The sequence below is a fragment of the Hippocampus zosterae genome, chromosome 7, assembly GCF_025434085.1.
Source record: "Hippocampus zosterae strain Florida chromosome 7, ASM2543408v3, whole genome shotgun sequence".
Taxonomy (NCBI): Eukaryota; Metazoa; Chordata; class Actinopteri; order Syngnathiformes; family Syngnathidae; genus Hippocampus; species Hippocampus zosterae.
Window position 1 is genome coordinate 4470025 of NC_067457.1, and position 27383 is coordinate 4497407.

At 45.3% G+C, this 27383-nt stretch overlaps 2 protein-coding genes and 1 long non-coding RNA gene across 7 annotated transcripts; 2 read left to right on the plus strand and 1 right to left on the minus strand.

Annotated features, from left to right (window-relative positions):
• Window positions 1-820: 820 nt before the first annotated feature.
• On the plus strand, window positions 821-4325 carry prph2a (peripherin 2a (retinal degeneration, slow)). Its single transcript, XM_052069753.1, has 3 exons — window positions 821-1413; window positions 2797-3043; window positions 3778-4325. The coding sequence occupies exons 1-3, from the start codon at window positions 833-835 to the stop codon at window positions 3985-3987; spliced, it is 1038 nt and encodes a 345-aa protein (XP_051925713.1). The 5' UTR covers window positions 821-832; the 3' UTR covers window positions 3988-4325.
• On the minus strand, window positions 2885-27383 carry LOC127603486 (uncharacterized). Its single transcript, XR_007963067.1, has 6 exons — window positions 27248-27383; window positions 24145-24216; window positions 11393-11481; window positions 6749-6890; window positions 5655-5754; window positions 2885-3034 (listed from the first exon to the last, which is right to left on the minus strand). It is a non-coding gene; the product is annotated as an uncharacterized LOC127603486 (long non-coding RNA).
• qki2 (QKI, KH domain containing, RNA binding 2) lies at window positions 7455-22110 on the plus strand. Of its 5 annotated transcripts, none has more exons than XM_052069747.1 (9): window positions 7455-8028; window positions 9250-9398; window positions 11205-11321; window positions 14643-14786; window positions 15960-16047; window positions 16256-16540; window positions 16993-17016; window positions 18361-18435; window positions 20239-22110. In XM_052069747.1, exons 1-9 carry the CDS (start codon window positions 7887-7889, stop codon window positions 20259-20261), a joined length of 1047 nt encoding a protein of 348 aa, XP_051925707.1. In that variant the 5' UTR covers window positions 7455-7886; the 3' UTR covers window positions 20262-22110. The 5 variants fall into 5 exon arrangements, with proteins under 5 accessions (XP_051925707.1, XP_051925706.1, XP_051925708.1 ...); XM_052069746.1 differs by having other exon boundaries at window positions 7456-8028; window positions 18358-18435; XM_052069748.1 differs by lacking the exon at window positions 16993-17016 and having other exon boundaries at window positions 7456-8028; window positions 18358-18435.

Genomic DNA, 27383 nt, shown 5'->3' on the forward strand with positions numbered 1-27383 from the left:
GCATTATCGGTTTATCTTGATATTTCAACTGCAAGCTAACTATACCGAAATGTTGTGATCGGTGTACAGTATGTATAATGTAAATTAAAAATTCAATAAACATAATGAATAAACAAATGACAGATATTTTTTTTTAATACATATGATGGAATTTAGTTTTTTTGACGCAGCTCCTCTATTAGACGTAACTGGATTGTGTACTTATAGAAGTGTCCAGTGGGTGCACGGGAGTAGTATCGGGTGTATTGTTTGTGTGATTACTGACGATGTCCTAGTGGCCTCCAGCAGTGAAGACATCCGCGTTGTCTTGAACCTTCAGACCCGCAACTGGGAATGGCAACCGGAATAGCGGCGGCGTTCACGCTGCCAGTCTTTGGAGGTACTGTCATGAGGGTAACCAAGGCGACCACGTGATCACTCAAACCAATTAAGGCCCCCGGGGCTGAGCCTTCAAATCGGGCTCATCTTGTGTGGGGGGATTTTTTTTTCCTCGCAAATTGGATCAGGCTGCTTACAGGAGCTTAGCATGACGTACAGCAACTTGGCGAGTTTAGTCATGAGGATCCTTGCAGAAATCCTCCGGGCGAAATCTAAGCAAAGTGAACGCATCGAACTGGGAAGTTTTCGGGGAGCAATGGCGGTAGCTTTGAATGAATAACCTCCTTGGGCTCGACGAGGGTCACGGCGAGAATGGTCTGTGATGGATTACTGATGCACCATAGGGGATTGTCGAAGTTCAAACCGCGACTTGGTTCTTAAAAAAAACAACATAAGATCTACTCGGATTTAACTGGCTTTTTTTTTTTTTTTAAAGGCCACATCTGGTTGAACAATGGCTTTGATGAAGGTCAAGTTTGATCTGAAAAAGCGAGTGAAGCTCGCCCAAAGCGTGTGGTTTCTGTTCTGGTTCGCCGTCATGGCCGGCGTGCTGGTCTTCAGCATGGGCCTCTTTTTCAAGATCGAGCTGCGGAAGCGCTCGGAGCTGATGGACAATAACGAGAGCCACTTCCTGCCCAACCTTCTCATCATGATGGGCCTGCTGGCGTGTGGCATCAACGCTTTTGGCGGCAAGGTCTGCTACGACTCTTTGGATCCCTCCAAGTTTGTCAAGTGGAAACCCATGCTCAAGAACTTTCTGATCGGCTGCGTGGTGTTCAACGTTCTACTGGTGCTCACGGCGTTGCTGTGCTTCATCATGCGCATCCCGCTGCAGTTTACATTGGCCGAGGGGCTACGCAACGGCATGCGCTACTACAAGGACACGGACACGCCGGGACGCTGCTACATGAAGCGGACGCTGGATCTGATGCAGATAGAGTTCCGCTGCTGCGGCAACGACAACTACCGGGACTGGTTCGAGATCCAGTGGGTCAGCAACCGCTACCTGGACTTCAGCGCCAAAGAGGTTAAAGAGTAAGTGGAATTTTCGTATGAATTGAATGTGTCATTTGCGGTGTATTTCGTATCTGGGCCTTCAGTGGAGACTTACAAGACATCATAATCTAGAGAGGTGCTACATTTATTATTGTACGCATGTCACTGGGGAGTTTTGCTCATCAAAACCTCGAGAGGATGAGTTCAGTATAAGTGGATTCGGGGTGAGGGTAGGTCAGGGCATGTATGTTTTTCTTCCTCACCCGTTTGAGGATTAGCGGGACAGAAATGGTGACGGCAAATGACGAAGTAGGTGTGGGTTACTGGGCACTTTGGCCGGGGTGCTCGCGGGAGGGGTGGTGATTATGTGCAGAAAACGATAAGAGGGATCAAAACAGCACAGGGGCAATTCAATTGTCCTCGCGACAATATAAAGTAGATCTGCTGGTAAATGCCAAAACAAGAGCTATTTTTGACCTTGAAAATGACCCTTAGCTGTGAGAGGATGTGCAAAATATTGAAATTAGGTGTCGCAGGTGTGAGGCTAATGTTGTGTCCGTTCTTTTAAGTCTTCCCACCATGACTAGTAAATCGCCGGGATTAGCACTTGAAGCATCAGTGTCCTGTCCAATCAGCCCTGCTGAGCTCGGGGAAAGCTAATTTGCTGATTTTTTTTTTTAACAGCTTTGCAGTTCGATCGAGAAGAATCGAAAGCGATTGTGTTGATGTTTCCGAAATGCAGTCGAATATTGTTTATTCAACATTTTAAGATCTTGGTGGATCCTTTTTACGGCCCCAAAAGTGTCGCGGTTCTGCGCACTGACCTACATATATGATGCGTTTCCTGCGTACTCAAAGAGATTTACTCGGTTTGACTCTGGATTAAGTGTTTCCGACTCTGACCCACAAATGTCAGTTAAGTGTCTGCGGAACAGTTCCGGCACTTTGCAACGCGATGTTGACGCTGTACTCTTTTCAAGGTTAATCAAGGATGTTCCGAGAACCGATTATGCTCAATTGTTGCGGTTCAGAAGTGCAAAGTGTTGATAATAAATGTTGTCATTACTTTTCAGTTCATAGCTCAAACTTCAAACATTCAGGAAATTATTTTTTGAATGTAGAAACATAATGCAAACTGTAAAAATGATTGCAGTTCACACTTTTTACTTGACATCCTTACTTGAATGTACTTTTTTAAAAAACAGATCACATAAAATGGCTCACATTATTTTAACTTCATTCAAATTGAAATCGATTTAAAAAAATACAAATAAAAAAATCGGATGAAATATTTGCTATTGATATTTTAAGCATACAATGAAAACTGACTGAAGCAATTATGTTATTGGGCTAACAACACACGATATAATCCTGCAAGGTACACTTCTATACGTTAATAAAAGTGTAATATTTGGTTCCTAGCCGCATCGGGAGCAACGTGGACGGCCAGTACCTGATGGACGGTGTGCCCTTCAGCTGTTGTAACCCGAGCTCTCCGCGGCCGTGCATCCAGCATCAGATGACCAACAACTCGGCGCATTACAGCTACGACCACTACACCGAGGACCTCAACGTGTGGAAGAGCGGCTGCCGCGATGCTCTGCTCTCCTACTACGGCGGCATGATGACCACCATCGGCGCCCTGGTGCTGCTGGTCACCCTGTTAGAGGTCAGGCAACATAACAATGACACCAGAAGCGGAATCAAACCATCACTCGGCAACAACAATATTCATATGGGGCCTTCTCAAGGAGCTAAATGTGACAAAGAAAATACGAAAAACTCCTCAGTGCTACTACTATGTACACAGCGGTGTCAAAAGTCTGACCTGGGGGCCGTTTGTGTCAATTTTTGTTGTTGTTGTTGGCCTGCCATGTGTTTAAATAATAAAAGTAAACATGCTCCACATCAGAATATAAGAACACATTTAAATTTGTTTCGGATTCAAAAACACAAAAGAGACATGTCCACCCCCCACCCCTCCTTCTTCAGTCAAAGTCAAACTATTTGGACAGTCTTGGTATAAACATCAATCAATATTCATAAAACAGTGCAGACTGTATGAAGTGTGGGAGGAAAGTATGACGGCAGGACTTCAATGTTGTCATCGCATGGTGCGAGGTGAGCAACATTTGACACAGTTGGTGTTCCCATCGGCCACTTCCTTTTCCTCGTTTGCATTTGCCGGCCCCCCTTCCCGGAACAACCTAAAAATAATTCCTCCTTCCCTTCACTATATCGCATGTAAAGAGAATCCCACACCAATCCCTCCTTTATTTTTTGTGTCTGCTTTAAATTGTTTGGATCAACACCTAATTGCTAGCTTTCATAAATATCTGTTGACATTTTGTCTATATTTGCCATTTCGTTCACTGGCACCACGTTTTCCCCACCCTGTGACAGATCGCCGTGACAGCGGGCCTGCAATACATCGACAGCTCGCTGTCCACTCTGGCCAACCCCGAAGACCCGGAGAGCGAGAGCGAGGGCTGGCTCCTCGAGAAGACCGTCAAGGAGACGTTCACCGATATCATGACTAAAATGAAGGCCATGGGCAAAGGCGGTAAAGTCGAGGAAGGGGGCGACGAGGGCGGCGTAGCCACTGTGAGCTGAGTGACCTATTGACTCCCCTCACACCCTGCCAAAACTGACACCGCCACCACGCCCAAACGGAAGTAAAAGGACTTGTGAGAGGATTTTTGTTGTTGTTATTTTTTTTAATTGGCTCATTGCGGGAAATCTACTGTAAATTTGTAGTAAATACAGAGCCGTAGTTTTCCAAGACGGTGTTACGAGTCCACAACATTAGGTACACCTCCAGATGAGATCTGACAAAGACATTTGGATGGGGATGGTGGTTACTATGCAACCCCCCCGTCGCAGCAACCTGAGATTCGCAATCCAATTGAAGAAATAAACAATTTATTTTTTTGTTAATAGGAATATGATATCACAGATGAATTTGGCAGCTAAATATTTTGCCCCCCTCCCCCAAAAGCCCTTCACATCCCCTGTCAGACTTTCATTCGGCCCCTGTATATTTAACAACGGTGTGGCGGTCTTTGTACATAGTGTAGAAACGGCAACGCTGAAGCTTTTTTAAAAATATATATTTAAATATAATGTAATCTGTTAATATATACATACACTGTATCAAAATCCATGTAAATGAATGTATATGGGCTGTGTGTTTAGAAAAACGGGGATAACTAATAAAATAACAAGTGTTTGTGTGAGAAAATGTGGTCGTCTTGTCGTCTTTTGACTTTGCGTCAAGGAGGCCCAAACACACAGCGAGTGCCACAAGGCTCACGATTAAGTCGACGACCGGATCAAGGCAATTATGCTCTTTACTGCTTTCACATGCACGGACATGGGATGACTCTTCACATGCCCTGATCTAACAGTCGTGTGTGTGTCTGTGTGTGTGTGTGTGTGGCAACCAGAGTGGTCAGTGTAGTTGTGTGGGAGACTAAAGTTTGTGCTTGTTATTATTTTAATGTAAATCCCACAAATTCTGGTGATTCTGTATTTTTTAATGCACAAAACTATTGGGATGAGTAAAATGTAAAAGGAAACACAGATGTATTTCCAAGTTTAATTTGAATATAAAAGTCAAGAAATTTGCAGATGCATGCTGTATGAGGACAAATTCAATCCAACAAGTGAAAGGTGAAAGGAAATACACATGCTTTTTCATTTTTAAGCCTTTTTTTAGAGCTATGTCAGCAACCAGACTTTGGAGTGTGTCTTCTTTGCATGGTATTTCAGGAGTCTCCAAAGCACATAAAAGCAGGACTGAGTAGATAAGGAGGCTAATCGGATTTGAGATTAGCCTGAGTTGCCTTCAACCAGGTGAGCGGCTGATGTCCTACCGCGAGCCCTTATACGTCACGTACATCCAAGAGTCAGGGAGGGGAAGGCACATGACGAGACGAAAAACAGGAAGTGGATTTGAATTATTGCCACTATCTGTCTATCTGTCTGTCTGTTTACAAGTCAAAAACCTAATCGACATGAATCATTGAATATATACTATTCATTATGAATTAAAATAAATTATTTTTTATGTTGAATGCAGAATAACCAAATGTTTACAGTGCAGTGTTTATTTTCAGTCAGGTGAAGCTATTGCCCATCACATTGTTGCTTTGTCGCCCCCTGTAGGTGACTGTAAGTAAGGCTAATAAACTTTTGTCCACCCACTTGGTTTAAACAGAAGAAGGTGCTTGCAAGGTTATTTGCAGCGGTTTCCCTCATGTAGATATTCTAACACTCACCTTTTTGGTGTTTTCCTCATGTTTGTGTCTTTGTTCCACATCTTGATCAGAGATAGTTGCACCCCTCATCCACAAGAGGGCGTCGTTTTTCAAACTGGCACTGATGAAAAACAAAAGACACCATATTTCTCACACAAACACCTGATGGCATTCCTAAGACTTTAACATGAGATGGTCAATTAATATTTTATCAGAAATATCATCACTGTTGAAAATCAGCATTTCGTTCTGAAATACAAGTGAAATACAAGTGATTTGGTTTGCTCCTGTTATTTGGGGGGGGAAACTCATTTGGAGATACAGTACATGTGTTTCAAATGGACAACGGTTTTGCCTTTGCCGTTGCTTTTCTAGACATTTGGTGTGTGTCTGTTTGGATTTGCTGCCTTTTATTTACATATATTACATACTTAATGGTTGCCGTTCCAATGACAAACAAAAGACGGACAATCAATCTTTTGGCATTTTATCACAAAATGCCATCAGTTATGTGCACATATGCATGACGGGAGCACACTAGCTTTGAAAAAGGCCTTTCAGAACTGATTAAATTATTCAACGCGTGCATCATATCATGACGCATGTATGGAGGTATGTATGCATCTTGGCAGCTCCACCATGATTGACATGTGCTGTGATTTGAAGTATGGTGAGTGGAGGGGTGGGAGTGGGGACGGCAGGGGGTCTCTAGCTGCTTGACCTTCGCCCAAATGGTCAGGAGCACCGCGGCTTTCACAACAACCATCGCGTCTCACTTTACGCCTCGCCCCGGCTGAATAAATATGGCAGATAGAAAGCAAAGCAGCAGAGAGAGCGGGTGAGCGCGAGGCCCGTGACTGGTAGATGTGCAACGAGCTACTCAGAGGGGCATTGTTGGGGAGCGATGAGAGGACAATGCACAGCCCCCGCCCTGAATACTCGCCATACCAGCTGACCAGCCATTACCATGCTGCCCCGTCACAATTCACACACACACAGAGATATATACAAGGCCGTATCCCACCCGCCAACAGCCACACATACACACATACACACTCAGACATTGTCTCACCTATGTGTGTGATTTACAGCAAGTTATGTTTAGACTCTCGCACCTATCTGTTCCTTCAGCGCTGACATTTCAGGCAGCCACCCAGCAAGAAGAAGCGCACACTTCACGCCGCCTTGTTAGTTCAGCAAAGCATCCACCTGGTTGCACAGCCGCAAGATGCCTGGGGTGTGGCTAGCCTTACTTCCCTGGAAAGAAAACAGAAGATAAAACACATGATTGGCACCTGTTGCCTTTCAAACAAAAATACACTTTGTCACCTGGTGGACTATTTACTGCGTTGCGAGGCGAAAATGTCTAATTTCGCGTGATTATTGTTAAATGTTCTGTTTGTAAATGCTTTTCAGTGTTGTGCGAAGCACATTGAGTTGCCTTGTCTATCCATCCATGTCAAATATCTAATTCTCGAGAATTTGTGGATACATTCGGTTAAATGCAAATTAAAAATACACACTTATTTATGTTGAAGCTGGGGGGGGGGGGGGGGGCAAGTGTTCTAATTTGTAAAGTAACAGTATGTTAAACGATGTGGCCAGTTAGCCAGCCTTCCAGCCGAACAAGCCGGCCACACGCACGCACGTACGCTCCCGCCCCAGGTCGAACGGGACAGATGAGGTGAAGCAACAGATGCGCATACCTTCACGTTGCCTCGCATGTTTTGTTGTGCGTGCGCGTGCGCGACGCCACGCCGAAGGGAGGGCGGGAGGCGTTTGTAGTATGCGCTGCTCAATGAGGACGAGCACGAGCCTCCACCCCTCAGGCGTTGGCGGCGACGCGCAGCGCGCTCCCCGGAGCCCCACTCGTGCTCACCCGCACTACTGTAATCATATGATACCGAGCCCGGGTCCGCCGCCACCAACTTGTTCGCGGTCCACTTCGAACAACTCTCCCAAGGAACTTTTCATCCCCCCCCCTCCGTCCATCAAAAACAACTTTAAATCGCCGGGGGTGGTCGAGGAGGGGCTCGCATCATCCGGAGACGAATCGGGCTCGGAACCGAGCGGAGGGGGGACGGCTGTGATTTGAAGAGTAGCCGCTTGAGAAACTCGCTCGTCGGCCGGAAGACGGTGCTGTCCTGGCATCGCTTTTTGGGGACTTTTTTTAAAAAACACATCCCAGCACTCTTCTGCAAACTACTTTATATTGAAATCCGAGCAGAGTGCTTTTGCATCAACGCTTGAGCCATGGTCGGGGAGACAGAGGTGAAGGAGAGACCCAAGTCCAATCCGGACTACTTAATGCAACTGATGAACGACCGGAAGGTGATGAGTTCATTACCCAACTTCAGTGGCATCTTCACACATCTGGAGCGGCTGCTAGATGAAGGTAAGGTGGTGGGTGGGTGGGGCGTTGAGTTTTTGAGAGGGGTGGTGGGTGGGTTGGGGGTGCGGGGGGGGGAAACTCGTGCATGTCACTTTTAACAGGCCAAATGTGAATTTTTTAAAGTTTATATCTCGAAAACAGTCCACCTTTTCTCCGTGCCTGATCAGTTGCACACAAATTCAGAGTGAGCGAGTGAGTGTGTATCGAGTGAGTTGGTGATGGGAACAAACAGACAGTTGTTAGTCTTTGCCAGTGACCTAATGCGCAGGCTTATGGTGGGAGTGATGCAGCCCAGCCCTGCACTGGAACGACACATGTCACTGGGCGACTTCTTCCATTCCTCTTCACTAACGCGCCAATAATCAAATAATGACATCATTCCGATAGTCATTTTCAATTTTTATTTTTGAACTTGCCGCCCCTGACTTGAGTTTTACAAAAGCATTTTTTTTTTGCAACAGGTCATGTAATTATTTTAAAGAAACGCATCCGTTTCCGGAAGGCCGAGCGTCTCCGTCTCTCGCACCGCATGATAGCGTGACAGCCGCGTTTAGAATCAAAGTGGGCCCGTGTTTGGCGCGTTCTGGCTCCGGCCTGAGTTATGTAGACAGGCGCCTAGTCCAGTCCAGACAGCCGCGCACTCTTTCGTCCTTTTCAAAGCGATGTGGACTCGTGCTCTACTGTACCAACTAATGCTCACTGACTGACAACTGTTCATTTGCGATATGAAACAAACACGAGATGACTTGATGATGAGAACTTTTTTGCCGTAGTCTCTTTCACTTCTCATTTCCCCGCGGCAAAGGGTCGCCGTGACCCAAAAGTGGAGGGTCACAATAAGTTGGTTACGGGTTTGGAGCTTACCATCAAGCCAGATGATGTCAGACGACATTTGCGCCTCAAGGCAGCCATTGGGTCGTGTTTGTGTACGTGCGGTTGGCACGTAAGCACTTATTATTGCGCCGGGGTGTCATTACAGAGGCATTGTGGGCCGCCGGGTCGAGCCTAAACAAACATTACAAGCATGACAGTGTTTTAATGGGGCCTCGGCGCATAAGACCAGCACGTGTTTTCAAAATGAGCAATCCTTTCGGTCCAGTTTCGTTATTGGGTCACAGTGACCTCCCGAGTATATTTACTGGGTTAAAAGGGAACAGCATGTGTCAACATAGCAGGAGAAATTGTCAGCGACGTCTCATGACTCTCTCCTTTCTCGTCCGGCAGAGATCGGGCGGGTACGCAAGGACATGTACAACGACACGGTGAACGGAGGCATGTTCAACGGACGCGACATGGAGGAGCTGCCCGAAGCCATCGGACCGGTGGCCCAGCTGCAGGAGAAGCTCTACGTGCCGGTCAAAGAGTACCCCGATGTGAGTGGGGGCCAGTGTGTGACCTTCGAACCGTTCTGCCAACTGTTTATTTTTCGCCCTTGGACACTTTTATCTTCTGGCGGTGGCGGGAGGGAAGGTAAAAAGTCAGTTGGGCCTCACTAGCTACGTCAGTGCCCGAATGAAAACCCGTAAGGCCATTTTAGTCGATTAGAAACCAAATTAAAAAATATCTATACTTTTCCAAGAAAAAAAAATACACATTCAAACACAATGGTCAAGTGCGTTCATGGTGCCTCAACTGTGAAGATTCACATGCCAGAAAAAAGAGAAATGAAGCAATTCTGAAAGTCATCGTGCTAATAGGAAACGAGGGCGTAAACTATTATGTCATATTCGGAAGGCAATTTCATTCCTGGAATAATGAGAAACAAATGATTTCTAAAGACCGTTGTGTTATTTTTGTTTGTTTTTTAACTCATCCCGCCAATATGAATTGAGCTGTGATGTCACAACGATTTCTAAATCGTTGCACCAATAGAGAATAAGGTAATCAACTGTGATGTCACACATATGATGTAAAATTAGTTGCTGGAATAATGCACAATGACCTATTTATGTAAATGGCGTAAACTTTATTTTAACCCCCCCCCCCCCCCACCAAAAAAAGTTGATTTAGTTGACAGAATAATTTAAAAAAACAATTTGAAGGATTTGAACTTGGATGTCCTGTAAAGGAGAACATTTTATTGCTGGAATCATAAGAAACCATTTTAAAAATCATCATGCCATTCGCAAATGAAACTGTGATGTCATGGAAGTGTGATGTCATACAAAGAGGACAATTGAATTGCCAGAATCATCAGGAATGAACCGATTTCAAAAGTCATCGCACATCGAGGACGTAAACTGTATGTTCACGTCCAACATATGTTCCAGAATAATAAGGAACAAATTATTTCTTAAGTCATCACGCCAACAAACACAAATGCTGGAAACCAATTAACCGCATACCAAAAAATGATCAGGATCAAATTACAATATTCGTTTCGCCAGTTTTGCTTACTGATAAAGGCTGATTATTCATGCAGCTTTAATCAGCGTGATGCCATCGCTCATCCATATTTGTCGGCACTTAAAAGGGTGGATTAAGCCCCCCCCCCCCCACCACCACCCTAAATATAAGACCCTATGAAGCGCGGGTGCATCCAGCACATCCTCGCGACTGCTGCCAAGTACAGTTAAGAACTTCAATATGAGTGTTGTTTATCCAGATTCAAGGGCTCACATGATATTTATTTATTTTATTTTTTGGGGGGAGGGGGGCGATTTTTATTGTTTTTTTTTTTTAATTCCCTACCCTTCACCTCCCCTCCGCCAGCACCACCACGCATCAGCTCGCCAATCAGCCGGCACAATGACAGGCTGTCCTCACTCACGTGACGGCAGGGCAAACGCTTGAGATCAAGGTTAAATTTAGAGGAGCCGTTTGGACCCTATTAGTGCGCGGGCGCCCTTGTGAGTCAGAGGTCAGCGTGCCATCGACGTGTCGCTACTGAGAAAGTATTGTGTGTATGTGTGAGATGAGGGTGCACACATATACTCGCACACACACACACACACGGGGGCAGCTGTCTTGTTAATCACTCAGTCCCCGTGACAGATAAGGTTAAGCGAGTGGCGGCGTCCTCTCATGCCGCCAAGCGCCCCCTTATAATGATCTATTTTTGCTCTGGCTTGGTAACGCAAAGGCATCACACAAGCACACCGCCGACCCCAAATGGGCTCAAGTCATGTGCGACCCCCCTTTGCGTATGATATTTGTATTCTTTTTCTTCGCTTGCACAGTTCAACTTTGTCGGGAGGATCTTGGGCCCGCGTGGACTGACCGCCAAACAGCTGGAGGCGGAGACCGGCTGCAAGATCATGGTGCGCGGGAAAGGTTCGATGCGGGACAAGAAGAAGGTACCCGCCACTCTTTTACATGCTCCAGGGTGGTTTGCGGATCTGGTTTTATTGAGTAAAGGCCTCCTCACCTGTTAAAAGAGCTGTAAGGGACCGCCGCGGCGCCAGGGCTCCCCCTTGAGTCGTGAAGTGTCATTTAATTGCAGTCAGCCCACAGAACCTGAAAAAAAAAAGCCTGGCCGGTGAACCTGCTAAGTGCTGAGAGGATACGTCATTGTTCATTCTTCTCTGTCATTGGACTCTGAATAGTACAGACGAGTGAAAACCCGCAAATAATTGGCAACCAACGCCCTAAAAATCGATGCTATTGTCTATATTCATCATTTAAATCGTGAGCAGACCATTAACAGTGATTGTCAACATTAACCTTCAAATTAAATGGCATCTAGATGATTTGATTTGGAAAAAAACATCCACCAGGCATGCGCTTGTCCGTGTACAATATTCACCCTAACTTCCACTAAGAACCCAGGCTTAACCTTTGCTCCTCCCCTTGTCAGCCGCGAACAAAGCTCGCCTCTTATTCGAGATGTATCAAGTCGAACTACTTCCGTGACACTTGCCAATTTTGACAGCGCTTTGGCAGAAAATAGATGCATTTGTGAACAGCGAACTGCGAATATGCAATGTCGTACTGAATACAAAAGCATATCTGGCTCACAGTTCTGAGATTAGGGTTTGGAATGTGGACCACCATTTTGCTGCGTGGAGTTCGCATGTTCTTCCCGAGCTTGCGTGGGTTTGCCAAATTCCAGAAACATGCATGTTCGGTTCAGTGAGGTCTCCAGATTGTTGATCGATAGGTGTGAATCTAAGTGGATGTTCGTCTATTTGTTTTTTTTTTTAAGGATCGATAAGGAAAAGTTGTGAAACGTCCTTTTCAGAAGATAAATAATCCAATGAATGCGCTCAACACTAACACAATGTTTCCGCTTGTCCTTAATCGGTGGCAGGAATGTGTGCACGCATTGTTAAAATTACATTTACTGAAAGGAGTTGCTTACTAAAACATGCGCCCCCACGCCTCCACCGTCCCGCCAGCAGATGTGACGCGTCATTTACTTTCAATTGATGGCCAGCGAACGAACATTGTGACCGCTAAACAGAACACGCCTCCTCATGAATCATTGCGTGTATTTCCTAAAAGGAACTCCTTATTAAATTGGCACTAAAAAAACGGTTTTGCCTCAGAGCTAGCCGTAGCAACAGCTGTAACACGAATTAAAATTTTAATAAACCAGTGTACATGAATTCAAATGCTTTACGTTCAAGGTTAAAGTGACATTTCTGGGTGGCCTTACGTTCATCAGAGCAATAGTGACCGAGCGAGGCCTCACTTCCTGTTTTCTCAGGAAGTACTGTTCCTTTGGCGCGCTCAAAATAATTGTAATGAGTCGTGTCAGGAGACGTCCAGACATCACAAGTCACGATTGCGTAATAGATGGATGTCAGAATTGGGTGAAAGTAAAAAAAAAATAAAAAATAAAAAAGCTATGGAATTGCAAGTTGCCTTCAGGGACCGTCTGAAATCATAGCTTTCCTCGCACTGTCTGTTAGTCTGGCTATTTGATACCGAATCGAATCAAGCGCTGCCTTCAGGGACACTCTGAAATCACCCCCCCCCCCCCGACCCCAATATACTGTATATTTATATATTTTAACAGAATGTAATCAGGCATTGGCTTTCGGGGCTGTTTGAAATCATAGCTTTCCGCACTATTCATCGATCTATCGATCCATATATCTCTATTCTACACCATCCGCAATGTGTTTTTTGTTTCTTTCCTTGTCCCGCTGCTTAGTCCATCTGTCTTTCCTTCTTCTCCCCTGGTGTCTCCTCACGTTGGATGGCTCCAGCTTTGCAAACGGCAAGTGGAGCGAGTCCAGCATTCCATGCAACGCCCCCCACCCACCCTCTCTCTCTCTCTCTCTCTTTCTAACATTCCCTACCCCGCACACCCTCTGAGAGAGACGCACACACAGAGGAAGGAAAACAGAGACACAGTAGGAGGGGCGGGGGGGCGCGAGAGAAAGATGTTGACTTTTAGTGCTCTTCAAAACGATACATCTCACTTGACAAAACATTTCACCGCCGCCTCTCACCCCCGCCTGCACGCTGCACACTGCGACGGACGCTTTCGTAACTCCGTTTTCTGTCAGCGTGTGGTTGCATCAAATATTAATCTCCTATTACTTTTTTTCCCGTGGGGAGTTATGAAATATGAACTAGAGTTGAGATGCTAAAATTGCTCACGATTCCTTGCCCGTGGGCAGGATCGATGGCACGCTGTTGCGCCCATGTTTCGCTTGGTCTTGTTTATCAATGGGTTACTTTTTGCAGTACGGCCCTCAGGTACAGGAGGTTGGACCCTATTCCAAGTGACATACCATTTTATGATCACAATACAATAGCCCCCCACCCATTCGCAGACGCGTCTACTTCCAGTTTCCTCTGTAGAGCCAAACTAGCCACTTGCGGAAAAAAAACTCCTGATAGCCAACCGGCTTAACGGCCAACGACAGCGTGATGGAAGATTCCAATAAAGGCCCGACAAGCGGCCAAGGTTCTTTGTGGGGGTTGCTGCCGGATAAAGCAGGGTGGTAAAGTTACCAAGATGACGCCTAGAAAGGTTTCGATTGTTATTGGCAGTGGGAGAAGGTGAACAGCTGATCAAATGCAAACAACCTTCCCCCCCAACGCATGGTACAGTAAGACTCCTTTGCGAAACAATGAGCACATCCGGTCATGTCAAGGTCAACTCTCCTGTGACAGAATGTACAGAGTAGCTTCATTGTTGCAAACGGTGGGCTGAGATAAAGGGCAAATAATAACGTGTTGCAACGATTGTGAGTTGTCAAGAAAATTGCGGGAAGTTTTGGTGATTCAGGGAGTTTGAGAAAGTTGCGCAATCCCATGACAAGTTATTTCTTGAATCAAGTTTCCTTTGTTCTCTGGAATTACCGGTATGTCATTATCATCTCAAGTGAGAGTAATCATTTCTATTGTAGTATTTTATGTTGATTGCACATCTTTGAACTATTTACTGGGAATCACAGTTTATTTTAGCACTTGAAATGATAAAGTTGACGCTTGTAAATTTAATTTCAATCCGTCCGTGACACCGGTTTTACCAATCGACCCAAAATTGGGTGTTTATCATGGCAGTCTCACTTAAAATGGGTCACATTGCCCTGCAACATAACAGGAGGATTAAAAAGAAATTCCTCACAGCACATTACATGTCACTCGTAGGGTGTGAATGGGAAAAGGCCCACCCCGCGCATACTAACCGAGTGTGCTTGTTGTTCTCCTCCCTGCAGGAGGAGATGAACCGAGGCAAGCCCAACTGGGAGCACCTGAGCGAGGACCTCCATGTCCTGATCACGGTGGAGGACACGCACAACCGCGCTAAAATCAAGCTGCAGCGGGCCATCAATGAAGTCAAGAAACTCCTCATCCCCGCTGTGAGTATCCCAAAAGAAACGGGGATGAGAGTTTAGCATTTTGGTATGCACGGAAGAGGGGGGGCTGTAGCGGATTGTCGGTCCAAAAGTGTGTGTGTGTGTGTATATGTGTGTGTCAGTATATGTAAGGGGTTAGGGTAATTAGGGAACATGCACAAAAAGGGGTTGCCACGGCAACGCCGGGTTGTTTGAAAGGCTGCACGAATGAATGGCAAGTCTGTTCACTCGTCCTCCCCACTCCATCACTCCTTTCACTCGTTCACAACTCACTTCATTCCCAACGACCGGCTACAATATTCCCCCCCACCCTTTTTTTTCTTCCCGTCATCGTTGTTGTCCGTGCACAAGGGCACATTTTGATTGGACTCCTCGGAATGGCTCACATTCTCCGGCGCCACCTACAATACATCTCGCCCTCCCTCTGGTGTGGAAAATCGTGCCCCACACACACACACATAAGCGTATATTGTGAAATCACAAAGCTGCTTCCGCTTGCAACAAGTGGGTCAGAAAGAAAAGACCAGCGGGGGTTGGGGGGGGGGGATTGCAGCCGGGCCGAAAAGGTTACGGCCGTCCGGCGTCGTGGTCATCGGAAGCTGCAGCACCTGTTCATTCCATGGCAGTGCTCATGGTCAGTGCGCTCCGACTCATGATACGTGTTGGCTTCACCCGCACAACTTTGCCTTGATGCAATAAATCAGACAAGCTTCTCGGCGGCTAGTAACTGGAGCTAAGGTGCAACTAGCTTGTTGGGCATTGAATAGTACAGACCGGGTGGTGTTGGTATGCTAGGGTGTGTGCGGGCCACGTGTTTCGCTGTTTGCAGTCTCCGATGATGACAGAACGTTGACTTGCAGACTCTTTTGAGCCAGTTGACGTCAACGTGTGTGATGGTCTGAGTTTTTCTTTTGTGAGGGTGAGAAGCAGCAGTGCGGCGGAAAAACCACAACAGCCAAGTTGCCGATATCTGCTTCCAACGTCAACAAATAAGTCAATGATTGACCTCACGTGATGAGGAAAGCGCAAATATGCTGCACTTAAACTACACTGCTGCACTTCTAGTGTCACAACCCGACCTGTCTTTCTCGACCGTTCTGAGATGACCGCACAGAGATTCCGTGCCCTTCGACCTTCACACTGACGTTGATTGAGATTGCGTGTGTCTTTGTGTAGGCTGAAGGTGAGGACAACTTGAAGAAAGTGCAGCTGATGGAGTTGGCCATCCTCAATGGAACCTACAGAGATGCTACTGTCAAGACACGTAAGGATCACAGCACAGGATGGGAGGGGCCTTTGCACAGGAGACCGCTGTATTTACAAACAATGGCTCTGTTCCTTGTAACATAGACTGTTTGTCCCTTCTTCGTCCCCTGTCCATTGTGTATACGCTTATGTGTGGGGGAGGGGGGCACACACACACACACAATCATTGTGCATCTTGTGTTCGTGTGTGTCCGTGTGTCCGGCAGCCAGCGCCGGCTTCCCACTCGGCACCCCGCAGGCCCCTCGCATCATCACCGGCCCCACGCCCGTCCTGCCGCCCACCCTGCGCAATCCCGCCCCCGTGACCACGCCGACGCTCATGCCTCTGATCCGTCAGATCCAGAGCTCCGCCCTCATGCCGGGCGGCAACCCGCATCCGGCGCTGGTGCCGCAGGGACCCGAGTCGGGGATCATCTACACGCCCTATGAGTACCCCTACACATTGACGCCCTCCATATTGGAATACCCCATCGACTCGACCGGCGTATTAGGTAAATAATCGCTTCGGCTCATCATGCTCCTACATGGACAATGGATGTATTATGAGACCTGGATGCTTGGTTCAAGGCATCAACTCAAAAAGTAGTCGATGACGTGCGTGCAGAAATTGTGCTAAAGATGACTACCATGCACATGTTGGTCAGTAAATTTGAGATGCAGCATTTATTAATTCAAGGGGCAGCCCGTTCTCTTGAAACTCCGCTGTGAACGCTTGACAGGTGCCGTGCATGCTCTGAAGGCGGCGTGTGAGTGTTTTGTCATAAACGTGAGCTTTAGAGAAGCCAGGTTCGCTCTGCATTTGATTCCTGCGCTTATCATGTCACTCAACTTGATCAATGGCAAGAGATGACGATGGGTGATGGCGGGCCATCAGTGTCCAGCTCTCGTAATACATCCGTTCACGTGTAACCCTGCATGCAGAAGCTCATCGTTGGGCTAATAGTCCCTTCGTCCTGTGTTTTCGCAGGTATGGCTTTCCCAACCAAAGGCTAAGCGATTAGCTATCCATCTTAGCGCACATGGACTGGCTTGCAGAGACCCCCCTCTCCCATCCAACCTCCCCGCCTTCCTGAACCAACACCCCAACCCCACCTCCCCCCTTCTCTCTAAATGCTTCCAGTATGCTACGGAGCAAAGGCTCACAGCTCGCTCACACTGTAGGACGACAGATCCCTCGCGCTATAGTCGAGTATCCATGGCTTCTTCTCGCTCGTGACATTCTATTAGCTCACTAGCGTGGTGGTGTGACACCTTCAATTCTAACCTTTTCTTTAAAACAAAGTATATATATATAGTTCCACTTGTAATTTTTAACACTTTTGCTCTAGTTTAGATGTTCTAGCGCGCTGTTTGTGATTTAATGTTTTTTTAAAAAGCAATTTTATTGATTCCAGTGCCTCACCAGCGTGATTTTGAAGCTATTAGTGAAGCTTTTTTTTTAAAATAGGAAGTAGTGGTTTGGATTAATTTTTAGAGAACAGAAGATCACAACACGACATGATTCTGTCCTTTGAATGATTTAACCCTCCTGTTATGGATGAACACTTATCTCTTGTGTTTGAGGTGAAATAAGGAGGGAACGTGTATGTGTGACCTGAAATACAGTCGTCAATGAGTGTACTGCATACTATTTGCAAGGAAAAGAGTTAGCCATTTTTGCCATCTCCCTTTTAGCCCGTTGCGTCGCTGCCGGGTCGATATATTTGATGGCGCATGCATGGAAGGGGAGGGGTTTGCAAATTATTTTTGTAAAATATAAGAAAAATGAGGAAAAGACTTGCGGAAGACTGATCTAAATCTCTTATCGTGAAAAGTCCAATGCAATTAAAAAATATATTTAAAAAAATAAATTAAAAGAGCAGAATAAGAAGTTTGATCAGATTTTTCTTTTAGATATACAGTATATATCAAAAAACTGCTGTTATTTAATTCTTACCAACGTGACTTGCTCTGTGTTTAATCAACGTATTATAAAATCGTATTATATATTTTACTTGTATTTTTTTGGACACAGAATAGAAAAAAACACAACTAGAGAAATAAAATGTTCATCTAAATTTACCAAATAAAACCAAAATGTAGATTTTCCAAGTGATCAGTTGCACCCACAGCATAATCGGAGGGTTAAATCTTTACCCCCACCCGTCCCCGCCCCACAACCCCGACCCCACCTCCCCCTCCCTCTCACCGGCAGTTTTGTGCACGTTGTCAATTCTCCCGGAAGTGGCCGCTGACGTGTGATGTGTCTTCTTCTGATGAGTAGTAACCTTCTGTGTTCTGTTTTGGCCAACGTCGTCGCGCTTGTTAGCAGGTGCCATGACCGCTAAGGTACGCCGCCAAGACAAGAGAATCCATCCTTACCAAAGGGTAGTGACCACAGACAGAGGTTAGTTAGCTCACCAGCCGCTTTATGTGTACGTGTGCGTGTTGTGCATGCAGACCAAGGGACCAGTATATGTGCGTGTGTCTTAGCATGGCATGCCCAGCTCGGTGTCAAATGTGAAAACAGTCTTGTTGCAGTAAGGGTGAAATTATGGGAGGAGCAATGTCAAGAGGGAGGGCACAATGGGGGAGAGAGAAATGCACTTATCTCTTGTTCGATAACCCGGGCGGCCAATCTCAATTAGAGTGAATCACTCCATTCATGTGACTCCCTTCCTTGTGACTCCTGGACTTGGAGTCCCCCCCTTTTTTTTATGCTACTTCTTACTACCCAGCACGTCCGATGGGAACCTTTTATTTATACCTGATTTCATTCCACTTGTTCCCGCATTTCTTTGTTGGTGATCAAAAGTGTTGTGCCCGATGACTACACGCCACTTAGTCCCATTTTACTACTAAAACACAGCGTGTGATGACTACTGAAGTCTGTGTTCCAAGCTCTTTTTTTTTTGTATGAAATACTGTTTGTTTTTCTTTTTGTGGTCTTACCAGTCGCCCACTGGACTTTATCATTGGGACTGTTTACATCTTTCATATTATATTACCTAGCCAGAGTGGTGCTGTTGCCATGTATTTAGCTGCAAAAGAGAAAAAGAAAAATACATTTGTATATAGGGATTTTAAAGTGCTTATATGAAGCTAATGGAACAAAATCGCTTGAAAATATGAGTAGGTTTTTTTTCCCTTTTTTTTTTTACGGTATGCTTTTTATAGATAAAGTGTCTCCATGTAAAACTTTTATTCCGCGTGTGTAGCTCCTACTGTTCCCTGGAAGGCAGTTGTTGCTCTTGTGTGTGTGTGTTTTTTGTTGTGTTTTGATTTTGTTGTTGTTTTTAAATATGAGGTGACCTTCTCAATGCACAGGCCTCATGACTGTTTTATGCAATATAGACATGGACTAGCTAGCTGCAATATGTATGTGTGTGAGCAGTGGTGCTCCTGTTGTACAGAACAAGCAACAACAACAAAAAACCACTAAAAAAGGCAATAAAGACGACTATTGAGAACAAAATAAATCTCCAAAGACAAACTAAAGAGCTCTAAATTCTTGAAGTTAGGCTGTCTATTTTGAATTGTTTCCTCTAAAAACAAACAAACAAATCACCATCTTTTAACCTCTCATTGCTGTCTCTTACTATGGCACCTCTCTGCTCACAGTAGCCATTAGCCGCTCTGCTAATACTTCCGAGCCAATGGAGCAAAGCATAATCAATATTAAAAAGAATATGTCAGCCTTACTCGCAAATCTAGCTACTTACAACGAGAGGGTCACGCTCTCACCCACATGAAACCATGCCGTCTGTCTGTGCTTACCCAAAGCGCATGTGGTGCGAAATCTGCAACTAGCAACCACACGGACAACCGACATGCCAGAATCATAAAGATGCTTTTTTTTATGGCAACTGATGCGTACATGTCCAGTCACATCTAGATCCAATATATTTCCCCCTGCGTACACTTTGGGTAACCACAGCGTCTCCTCCTCTGCCTCATGGTTTCACCGTCTGGTAGCATGAGTAGCGACATGGTAGCGGCGGTCACATGACGCTAGGGGCGGCCAAACATCCGCCCCCGGCACCATGTGCAACCGCCGTAGGGAGAAAAAAAATGCCTTGTTGTCATCCCGACGCCACTAGCTGAAACTAATCTCTCTTCTATCTTTTGTTTTTCTTTTTATGTCCCCTTCTGTGTGCCCTCTTTTTTTCTGCTTCCTTTCCTGGTCTGTCTGTGTCCTGTCTAACTCTAGCTGCCACGGCAACTAACCCATGACACCTTTTCCACTGATGACCCCCCCACCCCCAGCCGAACCCCAACCCACCCGTCTCATTGGCCAAATGCCCCCCCCCCCCAACTCCCGGCCTTGCCACTCTCCTCCCCATCCCTCCGCGTCCCCCCCCCTTCGACCCATACCCGGCTCCGCCAACCAGAGGCCGGCGCTGTGAGCGACCCTTCCATCTAACCAGCAGCGGATGGCGGCTGCAGTTCCGAAAACCCAACCGGGACCGCTGCCATCGAACTTTTAGTCCACGTGCCTTCCTCTTGCATATCGCCCAATGTCGCCATTGCGGGAGGTGTCCAAACAAGCTCCTGCATAAGCAATAATTACAGTCAACAACTGAAGATGCGAATTGTTCTCACCCGGCACTCAAACCGTCCACAGAGAGAGGTGTTGATATGATGCATTCTACTTCATTTCAACGAGCAACCAACTGCTAACATGTTCCCATTTGTTAGCATTTAGCATCTTTTTTGGGGTCATAAAAATATCCAACCACAGATGTCCTCATTAGAAAGAGCGCCATCCCAAGGGAGTTCTCATACAATTCTGAAAACAAGCTGAAAAGCATGTTAGCATTTTCTCAATTCTCATTTGTACGGTGTGCTACTACAAGCCGGGATGTCAAATCCCTATTGATCCGTCGCAGTGCGTTTTGTACTCCGGTTGCTAGCTTGCGATACGTGAGCTATACAACAGTTAACGTGTTCGCATTTAATAGCATATAAAAAGAACCTGACTACAGAGTGAGACGTTAAAAACTTGCTAACCAGCTTCAACCCTTTCTGTACTCATGGTGCTATCTTCCTATATGTTACCATGCTAGCAGTCTTTATTACAAATAGCACCTGACTGCAGTTAAAACAGTTCCGCAGGGGTTTTATTTGATTTGATTTTATGAATCCTTCCTTCCTAAAAAAACAAACCAACCCCCCCCCCACAAAATTGAACAATTATGGAAATCAAAGCCTGAAATCGCACTCGTTTTCTTTTAAATGTCACTAGCGTTTTAAAGAGTGCCTTAAATGAATTTTGTGCTTCCAATAACCTCGTCAAGTGAAGTAAAATGCCAAGGCGGATCCTCTCTCGCCACTGAAAAGAAAGTGAGATCCAAAAAGGCCAAAGTATCACAGCCATCAGGTCAAGCGTTCTGATGCTTCTTCCGCAAGCCTGTGATTCAACACGCGGTGTTTAAATGCCACTACACGCACATAAAGGGAAGTTTGCACAACTGAACAAAAGTGCCTTTAAAAAATAATAATAATAATAATAAATCACCAGAAGTACATTTTTATTGGAATTTACCTCTTCCCGTTTAACTGCCCAGTCCCTGTCCATGCGCCACACAGTATTAAGCACTGATCTAAATAAGCTGTCTTTTTATGTTTGTGTGACGATAGAACACTGTTTTTGTCATAACTAGCCCGCACAAACTATATTAACGAGCATGTGCAACACAGCCAACTGAGGCCTTGGTATCAAACATCGTGGGGTCGTAACACCTGTAATGAGTTTATATGTATTTTTATATGCCATTTTGTACATTAAATGACCTTTTCAGAGTTGATGCCTTACTATCCACATCCATGCAACAGTGTGTCCTGAAATACTGGAGCTGTTTAGCGTGTTAACTGGAGCCTCTGAAATGAGCGTCAGCGCTTGCCTCTTGTGCCTTGATTTGATTTGAAGGTCTCTTTGACAATTAACAGTGTAGTTCCACATTAATCTGCCCTTCAGCGGGCCACTGTATAGGCTTTACTAAACCTTTCTGTTTAACCACTTAATTGTATCTGTCGATATGCTTTGTTGAGAGGGGTTCTTAAAAAAAAAAAAAAGGAAAAAGCGCAACGGGAATGATGGACTCGTTAACATTGTCAGCGGGAATAATGTTGTAATCATTAAACTCTTTGTGGTAAAAACTAACTAACTCTGTTGCTTCTCTCACTCTCTGTAGCACTTAATTATGCAAATAGGCTTCCTTTCTGCATACTAATCATCAAAAACAAGGCCTTTTCACACACGCACACACTAAAAAAAAACACACCCCTTTTAGATGAAATGCAGAGAAAAGGCCACAAATGTTCCATCTCACTCCCCCCCCCCCGCCCCCCTTTTTGCCTGTCTTCTCACCATACTGTCTCCCACTTGAGGAGGGCATTACACATATTTGTGCAATAAGAGAGAACAAAACACACCCGGATCGCCATGGTTTCTCCGAGGCACGCACATGCATTCTAAGGAGGCGGGGCCCGGTGAGGGTGTCAGGTTTGGAGGTCTAAATGTCGGGGGAATATAAGGGAAATTGATTGCGCAAGCTCGCCCTAAAACATCTGCGGAGGATCACGGCGAAAAGTGCAACTCCTACAACAACAGCCGGTCCAGCGACTCCAGACGAAGACAACTTTAAGGAAATGCGAGCATCAGGAGTAGAAAGATTTCATGTATGGTACCCTTACAGCGGAGGGCGAGGCCCCGATTAATCTTTTGAGGGTGAGACCTTCATCACACACAAGACGATTAGCGGAGCTGAATTTTTAGGGCGAGTCATCCAACTTTGCCGACAACACAAAATGATGATAATTCATGTGGTCAATGTCACCTAGCTGTCGAGTATATTTTCTTAAAATTTGGCTGCCATGGGACAAAATCTCTGGTAGTTTTTGAAGCCGAAATTGCCATAAAATAAAATCGGCAGACTTCCTGCATCTTCTCAGGCAAGGCTTCTGAACACTATTTCGTTGGTCCACCCAACTGTAACTGGCTTGAGGGATTAATTTTTTCTGAAATTCCCAGGATCCAAAATGGTCAAAGTGACCATCAAATGACTAAATGGCAGTCTTCCTGTCATTTCATACATGTTTTTTGTGGGGCTACATATGATAAACATGTCTCCCAAATTTCATGTTGTTAAGTGGCCCTGGATTGGTGGCTATATTTTCCTAAATTCCAAAGGCTTAAATTGGCCAAAATGAGCCACATATCAGTGCTTTGATCCAAAATGGTTGAGTTTGTGTGCCTCTAGAGACTTTTTTGTGGCTCCACATATAATTGAAATGTCTACCAAATTTCATGTTGCTGTATTTTCAAAACGTTCCCTTACCAAACAAAAACATTTGTTTGGGGTTTTTTGTGTGTGTGTGTGGGGGGGGGGGGGGGTTGTCTGGGGGGAGTATGGGAAAGCCCTCAAAGGAGGACGAAGAAACTCCAAACTTTCAAGAGGGGCCTTCTTGGCACAGGGTGCTCGGGCCCTCGACATAAAAATATAGTCACATCACGCGCGCTTCAAACAAAGTTTCCCTTTAAATCCCAAAGTTAAACAACAACACAGCGTTTTTCCACGGTGAATGCAGCCATGGGTGGCTCATTCGTCCTCTGCCTGCCCTTCCTGCTTTCATTGTGGAGTTTTTGTTGGGGTGGGTGCTGAAGAGGGGGGTGGCGGGGGCTTGATATTGAACTTCAGGCTTGGAGTTGAGCCTGCTTCACCCCCCTCCCCTGATCACTGAGAGAGAAAGAACATAATGTGACCGCCGCTGACAGTCCTCTGGACAGGAAGATAGCAATAAAGGGAGAGGTTTTTTTTTTTAAAGGGGTGTGAGTGGTTTGGGGGTCGGGGAGGGGAGGGGGGGTGTTCATGGATGTGTTTGGATGGGTGTGTGCGCTCTCATCTGTTTTTCCTGTTTTCAATCAAGTCTTCTAACCCTCTTGTTACATTTCTCAGGAAGAGCAATAATGTTCCCCCGGTCATTTCGACCTGGGGTGAGTTAAATTATCCAAGTGTCAGAAACAAAACCTCAAATTGTATTTCTTTATTAACTTGTGCAGAAAAACGTAAGATTTTTTTTTCAGGCTTGTGCATACTGGTGAGAGTGTACGTACCTTATCCCAGGTTTCTCTCAGTAGCGTTTCATGGAAAGTTTCACCGATCAACCCGAAATTCAACAGCCATGTCTAAAAAAAAAGAAAAGAGGGGAAAAAAACATTTTGAGTCATGCAGTTTTTTCCATTATATTTTCATTGTGTTTGCCCTGTTCAATAACCGAAAGTGGTCACGTGGGCTCCTTGCCCAGATCTGATAGCAAGACAAAAAAATAAATTCCTCGGCGGTGTATCTTAAGCTCGTGTGATGGCTTTCATCACTTAAAAAAAAATACATAAAATAAAGAATTAATAGTAAGCTGGGGCACTCTTCAGTCAAACTTGCCAATTTGAGGATTCACATTCAAATTTTACAGTGGAACAAAACGAAAACAAAACCTCATGCATGCAGTTTGAATTTAAATTCCTCAATCCCTCTACACCAGTTTCACAGATGAACACGAATATGAGCAAACGTCTACTGTGCGATAAAATAAATTCAATGACCCGTGGCCAAACTTGGACCTGAAGTCAACCATTTTGGTTTGGAGGAGCCATTTTGTGCTAATTCTATGACTCTATTCTATAACTTTGCCCAGATAAGCCCCAATCAGAAACAAGTAGATTGGAAAAGATGGACGACGCTCTATTGTAAAACATTTTTTTTGCCGTTGCGTGGTGTTAAAGCTTGGGAACATCAAAGGATTTTCTATTTAAAAAAAAAGGGGGCCCATTAATTGCGGCTTTACTTTGTGTTGCATTTCTTTCACTTGCAAGCGGGTCAATCTGACTAAGCAGGAGGGTTAAATCGCTTCACTAATGTATTCTGCAGTCAGCTCCGGCCAGCGAGCCAACACACACCGAAGCTCCCACCACAATCAAATTGTGTGTGTGTATGTGTGTGTATGAGACAGGTTGATTTAAAATGCTATGCATTCTCCACATAATGAACAGCTCTACATTTCCTCCGCTCTGTAAATATTTGATGCGGCGGAATGATTTTTAGCAGTGACGAGGGTGCTGGTGGGGAGGCAAAAAAAAGTGGGTTTAAAACCTCCAATCCTCTCTCTCTCACCCTTGTCCTCTTCCCATGTAAATAAGCCCCCCACCACCGCACCCCCCATAGAAACCCCACACACCCCTCAGTGAGGGAAGTTTAAAGACCCGACACTGTCTCTCCGTCTCCCTGGCAACCAGCATACACTGGGGTCCTTTCGCGGCCTCCCCCTTGTCTTTTGTGTTTGGGATTTGAGAGAGAGAGAGAGAGAGAGAGAGAGAGAGAGAGAGAGAGAGAGAGAGAAAGAGAGAGAGAGAGAGAAAGAGAGAAGGGAAGGAAGACGGGAAGTAAACGAGAGTGAGGGGATGACGAGCAAAAATAAAAGATGACATCACAGCTATTTGACAAAAATTTGATGATGATTATGGCACCCCTTCCACCTTACGGGTACAAAAAAAAGCTGAAAAAAAAGAGAGTGAGAGAGTGGGAGAGAGAGAGGCCCTGGGGCCTCAATGGGGCATTGTGGGAAGACAGTGGGCACACTGGGCAGCAACACAGAGAACACTAACTCACAGATGATGCCAGATAGTCTGAAAAACACCCACACTGGGCGACAATGGCAAACTTCATCGCGCCACTTGGCCCCTTGTGAATACACACACACACACACACACAATGGCAGAATACGCGGTCTCAGATGCTGTGTTATTTGGGAAATTCAGCAGGACACTGAATTCCTTCAGTGGCCCTTTGAGCAGACAGATGGGCCCCCGGAGGGGGCCGCGTTTTAAAACGTGCTCGTACGGGAGCGTGCGTGTGGTCCATCTCATCGTTGCATCATGGGAAAAAAGGTGCGGCAAGGCCTGCAGTATCCAAGGATTCTGCATTCTCTGCATCAAACTAAGCAAATAATTCTTACATCAAGATGAACAAAAGCTTTCAAGTGAGGCTGTACTGAAAGTGACATATGGAACATCGGCTTTTTACATTTTGAATAATAATTTTCGGTTTTGTAACCAAACAACCGCGTACCCAAGTTAGCCAACTATTAGCTAACAGTGGTGTTGCTTAACATAATAACTACCCCCACACAATGTTTCTCCATTATTGACACAATCAGCTGGGCAGGACGCAGTTTCACAATGTATCACTTTGATTCAGTGGCCGGAGCATCATATGAAAGCCCCAAGGTAAGCAGAGCTGCAATGTTCACACAAATTAGCTTCCAATAATAAGTTGTCAACACGGTACATGTACCACAGCACTACAAGTATAATACTGTACAGGCTTGGTGATGAAATGCTACGTTCTCTGGTGTTAAGTGAGATAACAGAGATAACTACAAGCAAGGCTTATTTGATTGCTCCATGAACTGGTTAGCGAGATGGTTGAGTCCTTGTGTTTGGCCATTTTGGAAAATTTGGGCATAAGCCACAAAAATGTTGTCTTTGTCTTGAGTGCTCGCTTGTTTTCCACATTCTGCGAAACCAAAGCTTGTCTCGGCATTGTCCCAACCGTATGTGAGGGTGTATAAATGCTGGCTGGCACATTGCATGAACCAGAGACACTCATAAAAGGAGTCCGTTTCACCATGGTAGGAAATACACTGGAAAAACATGTGCATAATTCCTGATCTGAGTTATTTTGGCGAAAGAATACCACAGGCATGTTATTATGAAACCTGGAAATCGTTTTTAATAAAAGAAAAACATGTCTCCTTAGCGCAGAATCAAAAGTATTTGACTCGTCTGCTTGTTCTGATTGTTAAATCTTTGCCTCCCTCTAGCGCAGTAACTATGAACAACAAGCAACGCCCAAAAGGAGACTGACTGACAGACCTATTTTACAGTGTAATTTGGGACCAATGGCTCCCCCAAGGAAGATGTCCACTTTGGTTGACGAGTTTCGAGAATTTATACAACCAAATTGCTACACCGGTACATTTAAAGGGTATTAATCTTTGGATTCAAGAAAATGTCTCACGTTTTTTGTGTTTTCGGCATCACAGGGAGATGCCGCTGCCGTAGTTTGTCCTTAACTTGTGGAAAATTAATGGCATATGTGTGGCTCATAAAATGACAAAACGTACTTAAAACGATGTGAACTCGCTTTTCCTGATTTACTTACTTCGTCACTTGGTCGTTAAATGTCATGTTTACACCGACATTTCTTACAAAACCGTGGCGTTTTTTGTTGCCTCCCACATGATGACCGGTGTTCTTGGCGTAATTTTACGACATTGATTTACGGCAAGAGGGTATTG

Coding starts and splice junctions, on each gene's coding strand:
- prph2a (XM_052069753.1), top strand. CDS start 833: ATGGCTTTGATGAAGGTCAAGTTTGATCTGAAAAAGCGAGTGAAGCTC. Junction 1,414..2,796: donor AGCGCCAAAGAGGTTAAAGA/GTAAGTGGAATT, acceptor TTTGGTTCCTAG/CCGCATCGGGAGCAACGTGG. Junction 3,044..3,777: donor TGCTGGTCACCCTGTTAGAG/GTCAGGCAACAT, acceptor ACCCTGTGACAG/ATCGCCGTGACAGCGGGCCT.
- qki2 (XM_052069746.1), top strand. CDS start 7,887: ATGGTCGGGGAGACAGAGGTGAAGGAGAGACCCAAGTCCAATCCGGAC. Junction 11,322..14,642: donor CGATGCGGGACAAGAAGAAG/GTACCCGCCACT, acceptor TCCTCCCTGCAG/GAGGAGATGAACCGAGGCAA. Junction 16,541..16,992: donor CGACTCGACCGGCGTATTAG/GTAAATAATCGC, acceptor TTGGGCTAATAG/TCCCTTCGTCCTGTGTTTTC.